Below are 12818 nucleotides of genomic sequence, written 5' to 3'. Positions count from 1 at the left end.
CTCCCAGACCTGCTGATCATCTTCTGCTGTCCCCATATCCTGTCCTTAGAAAGAGAAGTCCATATGAACGAGGGACCTGAGGCTGATGATTTGGTCAGTCACATCCTTAGTCAATGATCCAGCTGGGATCTGAACCCAGGTCCTTATAGAAGTTAAGATAATCATTTCTATTTATCATTGTTTGAGGAAGTATTTCAGAGAATAATAAGTCATTCTTATGCAAAGTCGATAGAATTTTTGGCATAAAACCACCATGTGAGAGAGGTGGTCTAACTATTACTTCCAATTCATAGATGAAGGACTGAGGTGGCATAAGGGGCTTAGTGAGGGTCACCCAACTAATAGGTTTTAGACTCAGAAACTCAATGTGGGTCTCTTGCCTCCAAGTCCAGCGCTTTCCCCATTATGCCATGGAGAATATCCCAAACTAAATACCCTAAACTAAGCCCTAAACTAAACCAAGCGGCCTAGGCTGCCTCATCACTGAAACCTACCAGTGAGGGATGTTGGTCTGGGGCAGGTTGAATCCCTGAGATTACTTTCATTCCCTGAAATTGTTTGACCATACCTGCTACTACTTCCTCTGGTTCAGAATGGGGGAGGTTGCTCTCCTTTGTTGCAACACACAAGGAAGTCAAGACCTGGTTGGTATATGCATAAAAGGGGATTGAGAAGAGTAATAATATACCGTCACCTTCTGGGAGGTTGGACCAGATGAACTGGACACCAGTATCTGAGGCTTAAATGCCAGAGGAGATTCCCTCCTTCAGAACTGGAATTGCTTTGGCTTCTCAAGGTCCCTTCCCTGAAGTGGAGGTGGGGTGTGGGGGGTGGGGGTGGGGAAGCAGTGAGGAGGAGCCAGGGAGCGTTCTGATGAGGTTCTACAATTTCCAGTCACTTGAGTAAGGTTTTTCACAGTACCCTCCAGTCTAACCGAGATCTCCTCCATTTACCTTGCACGTATCTTGTATGTATATAACTGTGGTTACATTGTGTCTCCTACCAGCATTCAAGCTCCTGGGAAGCAAGGACTATGGCTTTTTGCCTTTCTTAGCACTGTGTGGCATAGAGTGGGTACTTAAATGCTCGCATGGCTGTGTTCTGTGTTAACTTGGACAAGTCACGAACGGCTCTAAGGCTTCATTTCTTCATCTATCAAATGGGGCTCAATCCACATTTATGAGGCACCCAATGCATACCAGGCCCTGGATAGGAATGGTAGCCCCCCATCAGATTTTTGGGACAGAAGGGGGAGGCAGATTTTCAAACTATTGCTAAACTATTTCAAACCATTTTTTTTATGTTGGAATCAGAGCCAAGACTTTTCTCTAAATCAGTCATGCCATGCATAAACATTTATTAAGGGCATGCTAGGAACCAGGCACTGTGTTAAGCCCTGGGGACACAAAAAGAGGGAAAAGGCAGCCTTCCCTGCCCTTAAAATCTAATGGGGTAAACATACAGGATGAATGGAAATAATCAGGAGGCCAGGCACTAGAATTAAAGAGTGTCAGGGAAGACTTAAATGGCGCTTGAATTGCAAGCTTGGTATGCACACAGTAAGTGCATAATAAATGTCTGCAGGACCGAAAGCAAGCAGTTTGCTGGATACGAGCCAGTCCAAGAACGCGCAACACCAAATTTGGCCAGCGCGAGTGTCCGTAGGTTCTTCCCTCCAGATCACGTTCTTCCTCCACAGCCCCCACACTTTTTTCGAAAACAGTTGACATCACGCTTAAGGCCAGAGAGTGCGCGTGCGCGCAGAGCATGCGCAAGGGCGTGCGCGGACCCGCCGGAGGGCGCTCGCGCGCCGGAAGGGGCGGAGCCTCGAGAGGCCTTTTAAAGGGCGGGCCCCACGCATAGCGCTCTCTCCAAACTCGACTCGGCGGCCGCCGCGGGTACCTCAGCAGCAGCATGGTACGTACTATCATGGCCGCCGCGGGGAAGGTAGCGCGCTCCATCCGCCGCGCATCGCAGCCATCGCCGCCTGGGCTGCCTTCAGACCTTGCCGGTGTGGAGCGGAGGCCCTTCGGCTCCCGGCACCGGCGTCCTTTCTGGGCTCGGGCCTTTGGGGGCCGCAACACGCGCCTCGGCCGGCTAGGCCCCTGGGCCTGCGGCCGTCCGCCTCAGCGCATGCGCCGCGCTCGGGAACCCACGCGTGTCTCGGAGCTAGGCAGGCCACGTGAACGCGGAGGGGGCCTCAGTTTCGCGTTCGGAGTCACCAGGGTAGAAGCGGGGCTCTGTGCCCGCCGCCGGGCCGCTGCGGGTGATCTCCCCCGCCCCGTCATTTCTGTTAGCGAAGAGGAAGCAGGCCCGCCTGGGCCCGGGGAGGGGCCTGCTGCCATTTGAACCCGGGGCCTCTTGCCAATCTGGGCCCGGGCGAGGGTCTCTGGGCAGGAAAGGCCTTGATTCCCAAGCCTCCGCGGCTCGAGGCCGTGCCCCGCGTGCGTGGGCGCCCCTCAGTCGCTCGGAGGCCCCCTTGGGCCCCAACCTCGGCCCTTGTGCCCAGAGACCCCCCCGGCTCGCCGGCCTTGTCTGCGGGAGGGCTGCGGCGGTTGCGACCCGCTGCCTCTGCTTACGTGTCGGACCCCAGGCTGCGGCTGATGAAACCCATGACGGGCGGACAGAGCGAGCCGTGCTGAACGTCGTGTTCTGATGGCAGCCTGGGGGCCGCCCGGAGGCCCTGCTTGTGGCTGGAGATGCCTGGGACTGCCTCTGGGTGGGGTTCTGGCTAGGGAGCCCCGGCCTGGAGATCCCCAAGTTTAAGTTGGTTTGATCCCGTGCTTAAAACGGGAAGCCTAGAGGCGGTAGGGAGCCTTCCCATTATTCCAGATACCAGACGCTCGTTGGAGCCCGGCGTTGCAGCCACATGGAGGTCGGACCTTACCGTAAAGCCTGAGCCCTTGAGCAGGTCTGACCTTCGGAGGCAGGAGGTGGATTGCCTTCTCGGGTCTGTGAGGTTCTTGCCGGTGCTGGCTTTTGAATCCATTTAAACGGTGCAAACTGGAGCATTTCTGCTCCCAGCTGCACAGGGAGTAGGCAGTTGTAGTCCTTTTGTTTTAGTCTTGTCCAGTTTTTCATGACCCCGGATGCTGTTTGGCCATGTCGTTTTACAGCTGAGGAAACTGAGGCAAGTAGGGTGGAATGTCTTGACGGGGTCTCGCAGCTAGAAAGTGTGAGGCCACCTCTGAGCTCACAGCCAAGGCGGGTCTTCCCGACCAGGCCTGGCGTTATCCTCAAACGCCAACTCGTGCTCTTGCCTGTAACTTCGCTCTCAGCGACATTTTGCAGGGACCTGCCGTAAAGACGGTGTTTCATAATCCTGTGTTAGTTTGTCCCCTTCCGGGGCCGTTAGCTAAGGCCAAATCATAACGGCATTGTCTCCCCTCTGGAGTGCCCTGCCAGTGATCCAAGCTGGGATCACCGTTGGTGGTGTTGATGCCCCTTACGCTCACTGGGCTCCTTTCTTTCAGTCCCACCGGAAGTTCTCCGCTCCCAGGCATGGCTCTCTGGGCTTCCTGCCTCGAAAGAGAAGCAGCAGGCACCGGGGGAAGGTTAAGAGCTTCCCCAAAGATGACCCCTCCAAGCCCATCCATCTGACTGCCTTTCTGGGCTACAAGGCAGGCATGACCCATATTGTTCGAGAGGTGGACAGGCCCGGCTCAAGTAAGTAAAGAAAGTGGATGGACTGGGAGGGAGGGGGATCTTGTAGCATCTAATCTGATTTCAGGCTTTCAAGCATCCCAAGGGATGGGGGGCAGGAGGAGGATGACGATGGAAGGATGGGCCCTTAGCGTTGTAGAACGAAAAGGAAAGACAGTCCCACGATCTTAGACTGGTACATCTGGGGACTTGATGTCTGCCACGTTACTCTTTACTCCTCCACTGGTGGTGGAGCCTCTCTTGTCACCCAAGATGGGGGACAAACTGCTGTCTTTGACTTGTGCTACAACACAGTTAAACACCACCCCAGTGACTGAGTTGTGACCATTGACATTCATCCAAAGACCTTAGCAAGGGCACATGGAACCTGGTTCTGTCAGCATATGTAACTGGACTTTGCCTTTTCCAGAGGTCAATAAGAAGGAAGTGGTCGAGGCTGTGACGATCGTGGAGACGCCCCCCATGGTCATTGTGGGCATCGTGGGCTATGTGCAAACCCCACGAGGCCTGCGTAGCTTTAAAACCATCTTTGCCGAGCACATCAGCGATGAGTGTAAGAGGCGGTTCTATAAGAATTGGTAAGTGAAGCCCACTGCTTACCCTCCAACCCCTCTTGGCTTGGTTTCCTTGGCATCTGTCTGCCAGTGGGAAAAGAGATCTCCTTGCAGATGGCATCCTCAGGTCCATGAGATGGGAAAACCCTTTAAAAGGGGATGGACTGGAGGCATAGAAAATGCTTACTGCTAAATTGAGATGGATGATAAACCCAGAGGCTTATGATTCTACACTTCACTGGTAGTGATGGCCAAGCTCTTTTCCTTACATGGTAGAGCTCCACAAGGGTGGGAAGAGCACTGCACTTTGAAGGACCCAGGGGGGTTTCTGTTAACTTGGTTACCTTGGCTGAGTCATTTCCACTCTTTGGGAAGGAAAGTTGGCCAGTCCCTAACCCAGAAGTGGGCCATAAGTTAATATAATTCTGACTCTGGGCAGAGTAGGCCAGCAGTTGGTTGTAGCCACTTCTTGCTGCATCCCATGTGATGGGAGGACCTGGTGAGTGCCTCTGTTTGACCTAACCTGGATCACCCTGCGGCAGCTCCGCTCGGCTCTGCCCGATGAGCTCCAGGCTCCGCTTGCTGGTGGAAAGGGATCCTTAGAAGCCAGCAATGAGCCTCAGTCTGGGAGGGCGCAGTCCTTCCGCTCACCCCACTCTGGAGTGGGGCTGATGAAGGTCTGCCCCCCCATCCCTCCCCCACTCTGCTCTGCTTCTGAAGGCATAAGTCCAAGAAGAAGGCCTTCACCAAGTATTGCAAAAAGTGGCAAGATGAGGATGGCAAAAAGCAGCTGGAGAAAGACTTGAGCAGCATGAAGAAGTACTGCCAGGTGATCCGCGTCATTGCCCACACCCAGGTGAGTGGAGTGCCAACAGAGGCTGCTGCAGCCCCAGAGATCTTCCCTCCCTCTCGCATCTCTGGAAATCCCATGTCTGGGACATCTGCTGGTGCAGTCAAAAGGTTGTGACAGCCACCACCATAAATCCCATGAGGCCAGAGGGGTGTGTAGCTTCTTAGCACTGACATCTGGGGTAGGAACCTGGTTTGGGGCTCCCTGGGGAGCTTTGTGAACAAATACTGGTTATTGGGCTCATGTGACAGTGTCCTTGGCTTGTCCTTCCTGGACCTGAATTTAGCGTTAAAACAATCTAACTCCTGTGCCTCCCCCTCCCCCATCAGATGGGAAAACACATTTAGACTGAAAGATTTGCCCTCCAGCTGAAAAAGTTCTAGAAACTTGGTCGCTGAATTGTGGGTCCCAGAGGACTCTTAGCCAACCCAGGCCCTTTCATTCAACAATTGTGGGTGTCCTAGACAAGCATATCTCCTCTCCCTAGGTCCCCCAGCTGGTTAATGGTCTCCAAGACTGTCTGCTTGAATCTGGGGTCAGTTGGTGGGTGTCCACCATGTGGACTGTGCCAGGCGTGGCTTGGTGCAGAGGACACAGTCAGGGGCCTTAGAGATTTGAACTGCACTGACAAGGGATGGTTCTTTAACTCTTGTGTTTTGTATTTCAGCATATTTGACTTCCTTTGCAATTGTATTGTGTGCTTTTAAAAGCTTTAGATCTTAGCTTTGAAACCCTGACATGGAGTGAGCTACAAGGTTGACTATGTTACACAAGTGACATTCTTCCTTCCTGTAGATGCGCCTGCTCCCTCTGAGGCAGAAGAAATCTCACCTGATGGAGATCCAGGTGAATGGCGGTAGCGTGGCTGAGAAACTGGACTGGGCCCGTGAGAAGCTGGAGCAGCAGGTGCCCGTGTCCACCGTGTTTGGGCAAGACGAGATGATTGATGTCATTGGGGTGACAAAGGGCAAGGGTTACAAAGGTGAGCTTCTCCAGAGCCCTGCAGGGAAGGGATGCCAGGCCTCTGTCTGGACTCCTGAGCCTTTGACCTTGTTCAGTGATGAAGACATGGAATGTGCGCTGGGCACAGCGCCTGAGCCTCATGAGGAGATATTCCTTGCTGCCTTCCTTCTGAGAACATGGGGGAGAACGTGGTCATTTGGGATTGGTGGGGGGGGTGGGGTGGGGAAGGGGGGGGCCAGGGCAGAGCACCTCCAGCATCAGGTCATGTGGCTCACTCAGGATCCACTTTGTAGGTGTCACTAGCCGCTGGCACACCAAGAAACTGCCCCGAAAAACCCACCGAGGACTGCGTAAGGTGGCATGTATTGGAGCTTGGCATCCTGCCCGGGTAGCCTTCTCTGTGGCTCGAGCTGGTCAGAAGGGCTACCACCATCGCACTGAGATCAACAAAAAGGTGAGGGTCCAGGGTGGGCAGTGGGGTACAAATCAACATGTGTTCATCAGGGCTTTGATTCCTACAGATGGTTTTTCTTGCATGTTGTCAGGCTCCAGAGGTCTAAGTGCTGTTATTGTAAAGCTCCTGGTGGTGGATTCTTGGCCCTTGCAGAACTCTGGTGTTCCCTTCCTCCAGGTCTTGGCCACTTGACTTTGGGCTTGTGTTCTTCCTCAGAAAACCTTGGTGGTACACAGCCCAGGTGGCAGAGTCATTGGCAGCCTCTACTCACATTGCGACTCTGGGTACTCCCTGTGCTGCAGCCCCTGGGCAGTTGTGTGCCAGAGGTCACCTAAGTCCTCCATGTTACCTGATGCGTGCCCCACCTTCTCATTTGCAGATCTATAAGATTGGCCAGGGCTTCCAGATCAAGGATGGCAAACTGATCAAAAACAATGCATCCACAGATTATGATCTGTCCGACAAGAGCATCAATCCTCTGGTAAGTGCTGGACGCCTGTTGGAGAGACACTTCTGGTCTTATCCACCCCCACCCCCCCACCTGTTAACAAATCCATGATGCTCTTGGTCCGGGTGGGAGGGGAATTGGAGAGGATTCTCCTCCCCAAGGCTTCATCTCACCAGCCCTGTCTCTTCCCAGGGAGGCTTTGTCCACTACGGTGAAGTGACCAATGACTTTATCATGCTGAAAGGCTGTGTCGTTGGGACGAAGAAACGTGTCCTCACTCTGCGAAAGGTGAGCAATTTGGGTTGCCTCGGATGTTGGGAATGATTCCTATAGAGTTCAAGGGTCCCTGCTGTTCCACATGGACATGAAGTAAACAGACTGACTAACCCTTCCTGATGGAATGAAGGGGGCATTAATTAAGCACCTGCTGTGTGGCAGGCCTAAATTCCTAACAACCATGTAAGGTGGCTGCTCTTAATATCCCCATTTTACAAGTGAGGAAACTGAGGCAGAGCTTAAATGATTTGCCCAAAAGTCATACAACTGCTTGTAAGTGTTGGGGCCTGATTTAAACTAATTTGAGCCTTGCTGACTCCAGGCCCAGGGCTCTGCTTGTCAAGGTGGTGAACTCCCTGGTACTTTGATGGCTCAGATTCAAGATTGATGGTAATCCTTTCCTTACAGTCTCTGCTGGTACAGACCAAACGTCGTGCCCTGGAGAAGATTGACCTGAAGTTTATCGACACCACATCCAAATTTGGCCACGGTCGGTTCCAGACTGTGGAGGAGAAAAAAGCTTTCATGGTGAGTCTTATCCCACCCTTACCTGTGCTGGCACCTGCAGGTATAGAAATCTGACAAAGAAAGGGAGCATGGCCCCTCGGGAAGGTGTCTCCTTATTTTATATGTGTTTCTCACACACAATCCCCCAGACATTTGATTCCAGTGGTTTGGGGCATTTGACCCAGGACAGGTTGAGTGAAGGGGCTGCAAGTTCCATTCGGAACATTAAGAGGTCATCCAGCTCCTTTCTTCCCATTACCTCTAGAGAATGGGTCCATTGGATAGAAATTAGGGTTGGGGAGCTGGGCCTGCCTCCCCATACCCCCAGCCTCTCATCCCATTGGGGTGAGCCTGCAATTGAATTGGCCTGAAGTCAAAGCGCCAGGTGTATGTGGCCGAGGGAGCCTTTGAGCCAGTCCTGGGGCTGCTTCAGGCTTTTAGGTACTAACCCAGAATGCCACTTTCCTTACAGGGACCACTCAAAAAGGACCGAGTCGCAAAAGAAGAAGTTGCCTGATGTTTCCAGACCAATTTGGAGCTGGTGGATTCTCAATAAATTTTTCACAATTATCTCTGGCTTTTGATTGGAATGACTTTCAGGAAAATGGAGTTAGATATCTAGGCCTCCAATTAGATACCAGGGAGATGGGGCCATGGGGATATTTGCATCAGTCCTAGGTGCTGGGCCAAGGGGAGTTCAGGACCAGGGTCATTTCTTCACCCTTAAATGGGAGGAAAGTGGGAGATGAATGAGAAAGTCCAGTGCAGGTTCAGCCGTTTTAGTGTAAGTAGGTCAGCATTTATTTGGTGAGTTCAAATCTAGCCTCAGACACTTAGATTGTCATGTGAAAATACTCCTGTCTGCCTCAGTTTCCTCAGTTGGAAAATGAGCTAGAGAAGGAAATGGCAAACCCACTCTAGCGTATGTGCCAAGGAAACCCCAAATGGGGTTACAACTGAATATTTAAAGGTTTGGATTTAGTTAGCTGTGGCCCTGAGCTCAGATTCTGTTGGAGAAAGCCTCTGCTAAGAGCCCAGTGTAGATTTCCACATGCCTTGGAGTAGCTCTAGAGCCTCACAGGATCAGCCAACTTTTTATAAAGGAGACGCAAGTGGGGAGGGTCCTAGAAATTGAGCATCTCACCTAAGCATAAAGCCTGAATCACTTTTGGTCACCAAGTATTAGCTGTGAAACCAATTTTCACATTAGGGAACAGACTGAAGGAGCTACCAGAGGAGGGGGTTATACATGTTGCTCAGGCCCTTGGCATATCCGTGAATTCTTACTCCTAAAGGAAGCAGGATGAGAAGGTACAACTTTGGTCTGTGAGGACTTAAAATTGGAGCATTTGTGATCTCTTAAGGTCCCAGTGAGAACTCTTGATTCAATGCATGGTGCACTTGTCTTGGGAGTGTCCTTGATAACTAAGTAAGGTCATTGCCACGACCAGAGAGGCTGCTTTGGGCTGTTAAACTCAAGCTTGGAATTTAATCCTGGCCTTGACACCTTCCAAAGGCCTTATTTCGTATTCTTCTAGAAGATAAAATTATTAGCTGAGCAATGCAGAGTTGTCAGCTGAAGGTGACCCTTAGAGTGGGAGGCCCGTCTGTTTAGACCTGAGAAGAGGCAGTCTTTGGAGACTGAGTCTTTGGTATGCTGTAGAAAAGATCTTCCTCCATGCTAAAACCTGGAAGCATTTTTCAAATCATCTGAGCTCACTTTCTCACTTCCCGCTGCCTATCTGCAGAACCTAGTACACATGCTCATCTTAAAACTGGGGAGAAAAAGGTTTCTGCATGATCTGTCACCTTTGCTCAACCACCCCCTTGGTCTTTGCTCTTCCGTGACAGCCTTTTAACACTGCTCCCAGGCTTTCTCCTCTGGCCCCTCCCCAGTTCGATCCTATGATCCCAATGAATCCAGGTGGTTGGAGAAGAGATTTGTCCTAGATCTGACACCATTCTGAAACTGATGCCCCAGGACCAACAAGCTGCTGTTCGTTGAAAGCCTGAAGAGTGCAAATTAGACTCAGGCCACCAGGGGGTGGGCGTGCACAGCTCCTGGGATTGCCCCGTCCGTCTATCCAGGGAAATCATATCAGGGCTGCCTGACTTGTCCTGGGGGAGGCAAAGGATTCCGGGGTAAGAGCTGTTTGCTAGAAGCAGAAGAACCTTTGAATTTCAGTGATTACATCCCAGCCTGAGACTGCTTCAGGCTGATCTGGGGCTAATCTGGAGCTGAAAGAAAGGGGGCCTTAGCTAGCCACCAGTCACTGCCTTTGTGTGGTCTTACTAGGTCCTCACAATGACCCTATGGGGTAGGAGCTATTATTCCCTTTTTACAGGTGTCCAGGGTCACACAACTAAGTGTCAGGCAACATTTGAACTCAGGTCTTCTGACCCCAGTCTACTACCATTTACTGCATCACTTAATTGCCTCAGAGGCTAATGAACCTTTTATTTTACCAAGGCACCCAGGCCAGGGGAGATAAAGGTCATACCTGTCATGCTAAGAGGATTTGATCTTAGGTATTTCTGGCTCCAAGTTTAGATCTCTACCCATGACTGGAATGAAAAGATCTAGAGATGGAGTCAGGTATAGGAAAAAGGGCCAAGACTGCATTTAGAGTCCAAGTTTAATCTGTTTGACCTTGGGTTCATGTCATTCCCCCTTTTGGGGCTTCAGTATCCTCACCTGTAAAATGGGGGTAATAGTGCTTGTACCTGCCTGTCTCACAGGGTAGTCACGAGGAAAGCACCTTGTATCCCACAAAAGTACTAGAGAAAAAATGGAGGTGATGCGTGAAGGTCTCTCATCTCCCATCCCCTCAAAGCTCTCCCCTTCCATCCCCAGGATCCACTTGGGGTGGGGGGCAACCAGGGGAAGTCCAACCCATATTACCTTCTACAAGGAAGGTATGCTGGAGCCTCTGGAGACCCCTCAGCTTCTTGGGTCCAGAAGCTCTCTCTGGAAGCAGCTGCCTTACAGGGCTGATCTAGTAGCAATGCCCTGCCCATACCTGTCAGAGCAGACTGGAGTCTGAATCTGGATTGTATTAGGTCTGAGGCTGGGTAAAGGATGCTTCAGGCTCCAGGGGAGGAGCCTTCCGCCCAGTTGTCCCCCTCCCCAGAAGCCGTCCACAACACTGTACACAGCACACATCAGCACCTCTCCCCTTCCCCTGAAATTCTGTATTGTATATCTATGCTCTATCTACTCATGTATGCATATGGGAATGTCTTCTGCCTGATAGAAAGTGGCCACTCTTGATGGAGGGGCCTGCTTCACTTCTGTCTTCGTATGCCCCTGGCACATAGGGTGCCGCAGGTACTTAATGCATGCTTGTTGCTTGATCAATTGCTCAGGACACACCCAGTACAAACACATTCCAAAAATACGAAGCAGACTCATGTTTGTGCATACAGATACCCTATACCGCACACATACGCAGACTTACCACACCTGTGCATTCACCAAAAATAAAGTGGAGCAGTAAAAAACACTAGATTTAGAGTCTGTGACCTGCTCACCATCTCAGTTTCCTCTTCTGTAAGATGAAGGAGCTTGTCAGAGGTTGTATTGGGCTCTGAATCATCATCCCCATTTCACAGAGGAGAAAACTGAGGCTCAGAGAGGTAAGCTCACACAGCTTCAGAGCTGGGTGTCAGCTCTAGGTCCCCTCCCCTCCCAGCTCTTGACTCTACACTCAGAAAACACACCTACTACACTCATGGTCACAGAAGCAGAGGTCAAAAAGGAGGCTCATCCCAAAGGCCAAGGAAGGCCCAGAGCCAGCTGTTCAGAATGGATGTTCAATGAAGGATCATTAAGTACTGTGTACCTGCCACTGGGCTAATCTCTGGGGACACAGATAAAAATGAGATTGTTCCTGCTTTTGAGAGGAAGAGAGTGGTTGAGGAAGACCCTCTGTGCTCATATATGACAGCTAGATGGTAAAGACAGGATGGGTGGGCATTAGTTGCTGGGGGGATGGTGAAAATCAGGAAAGCTGTCACCTGGCCTTTGGGTGGAAGGAAGGAGGAATTCCAAGAGGAGGAGGTAAAGAGGGAATGGATTCCAAGCACAAAGGAGATGAGAGATGAATGTTGGCGGTGAAGATTAGCACCCCCATGCCCAGGGCCAGAAAGAGACTGCCCACCTCCCACTGGCATCATCAAACCCACATGGAGCCCAGACACACCCACAGTACCACCTCACAGACCCCTCAGCACTCCACAAAGAAAATGGTGGAGCTATCCAGCATTGGATCTGACCTCTGCCCTAGGCCAGGAGCTCAGTGTCCTGGGTGTGGTCATGGGTTCTGTTCCAAGACAGACTAGCCTTGGTGTCCAGAACAAGGCAGGTGACAGTTTCTGACCTAGCGCTGCAGTCAGCTCTTAGGAAGAACATTGACAAACTAAAATGTGTCCCCAGAGGCCATTTCTATGACTTGTGTTGACTATCCTTCCCAGTTTACACCATCTGCCAGTCTCATCTTAGGCTATTTACACTTTTATTCAAGTCACTGAGGAAAACGTTGACCAGGGACGCAGTCAGACTTGTGTGTCTAACAACCTCCCCACGGGCAGGGCCAGAGGTAAGGGACTCTTCTCTTTGCATTGGGTCACTCAGGCAGGCAGGCCCAAATTCATCTGTTACTGTAGCTGGTCAAAGTCCAGACCTAAGCCATCTTTCTCCTAAGTTCATATGACTTTTGTCCTGACAGTATTTTGTTCTTCAGTTGCCATAACAGACACCCTCAGATGCTTCCTCCCCTTGGAGACATTTAAAACTAGATTTTTGGATGCGTTGGTCAAAAATTTCAGGGATTAGTTCTGAGTTGAGTGACTACATGCATAAGATGACAATTTCTCTTTTCCTGACATACTGCTTCCAGTGGGAATGGCTAAACCTGAAGACAGCTTGGATAAATTCCTTTTTGTATATTAAGAAAAATGCCCAGAGGAGGCTGACCAAGGGGATGAGGGATTGATTGGAAATTAGGCCACATGATGAAGTAATTGAGGGTGTTTGTCCTAAAGAAGGGAGGCCTTGATGAAGGGAGACTGCTGAGATCTCCAGGTGTTTGAAGGGCTGGCCAC

At 51.2% G+C, this 12818-nt stretch overlaps 1 protein-coding gene and 2 non-coding genes across 5 annotated transcripts; all 3 read left to right on the top strand.

The window, feature by feature from the left end:
• The first annotated feature begins 1752 nt into the window (after positions 1 to 1752).
• Positions 1753 to 8285, top strand: RPL3 (ribosomal protein L3). 3 transcript variants are annotated; one of them, XM_072656183.1, is made up of 10 exons: positions 1753 to 1917; positions 3474 to 3666; positions 4073 to 4241; positions 4938 to 5073; positions 5863 to 6049; positions 6324 to 6484; positions 6864 to 6965; positions 7125 to 7220; positions 7617 to 7736; positions 8188 to 8285. In XM_072656183.1, the coding sequence occupies exons 1-10, from the start codon at positions 1915 to 1917 to the stop codon at positions 8230 to 8232; spliced, it is 1212 nt and encodes a 403-aa protein (XP_072512284.1). In that variant the 5' UTR covers positions 1753 to 1914; the 3' UTR covers positions 8233 to 8285. The 3 variants fall into 3 exon arrangements, with proteins under 3 accessions (XP_072512284.1, XP_072512283.1, XP_072512285.1); XM_072656182.1 differs by lacking the exon at positions 1753 to 1917 and adding an exon at positions 1924 to 2226; XM_072656184.1 differs by lacking the exon at positions 1753 to 1917 and adding an exon at positions 2208 to 2266.
• Positions 4883 to 4937, top strand: LOC140497948 (small nucleolar RNA U82P). The gene has a single exon (XR_011964945.1). It is a non-coding gene; the product is annotated as a small nucleolar RNA U82P (small nucleolar RNA).
• LOC140497928 (small nucleolar RNA U83B) lies at positions 6117 to 6209 on the top strand. Its single transcript, XR_011964931.1, has one exon. It is a non-coding gene; the product is annotated as a small nucleolar RNA U83B (small nucleolar RNA).
• Positions 8286 to 12818: the final 4533 nt, after the last annotated feature.

Source organism: Notamacropus eugenii, chromosome 3 (genome assembly GCF_028372415.1).
Source record: "Notamacropus eugenii isolate mMacEug1 chromosome 3, mMacEug1.pri_v2, whole genome shotgun sequence".
NCBI classification, from domain to species: domain Eukaryota; kingdom Metazoa; phylum Chordata; class Mammalia; order Diprotodontia; family Macropodidae; genus Notamacropus; species Notamacropus eugenii.
This window is presented reverse-complemented; position numbering and strand designations above follow the sequence as displayed.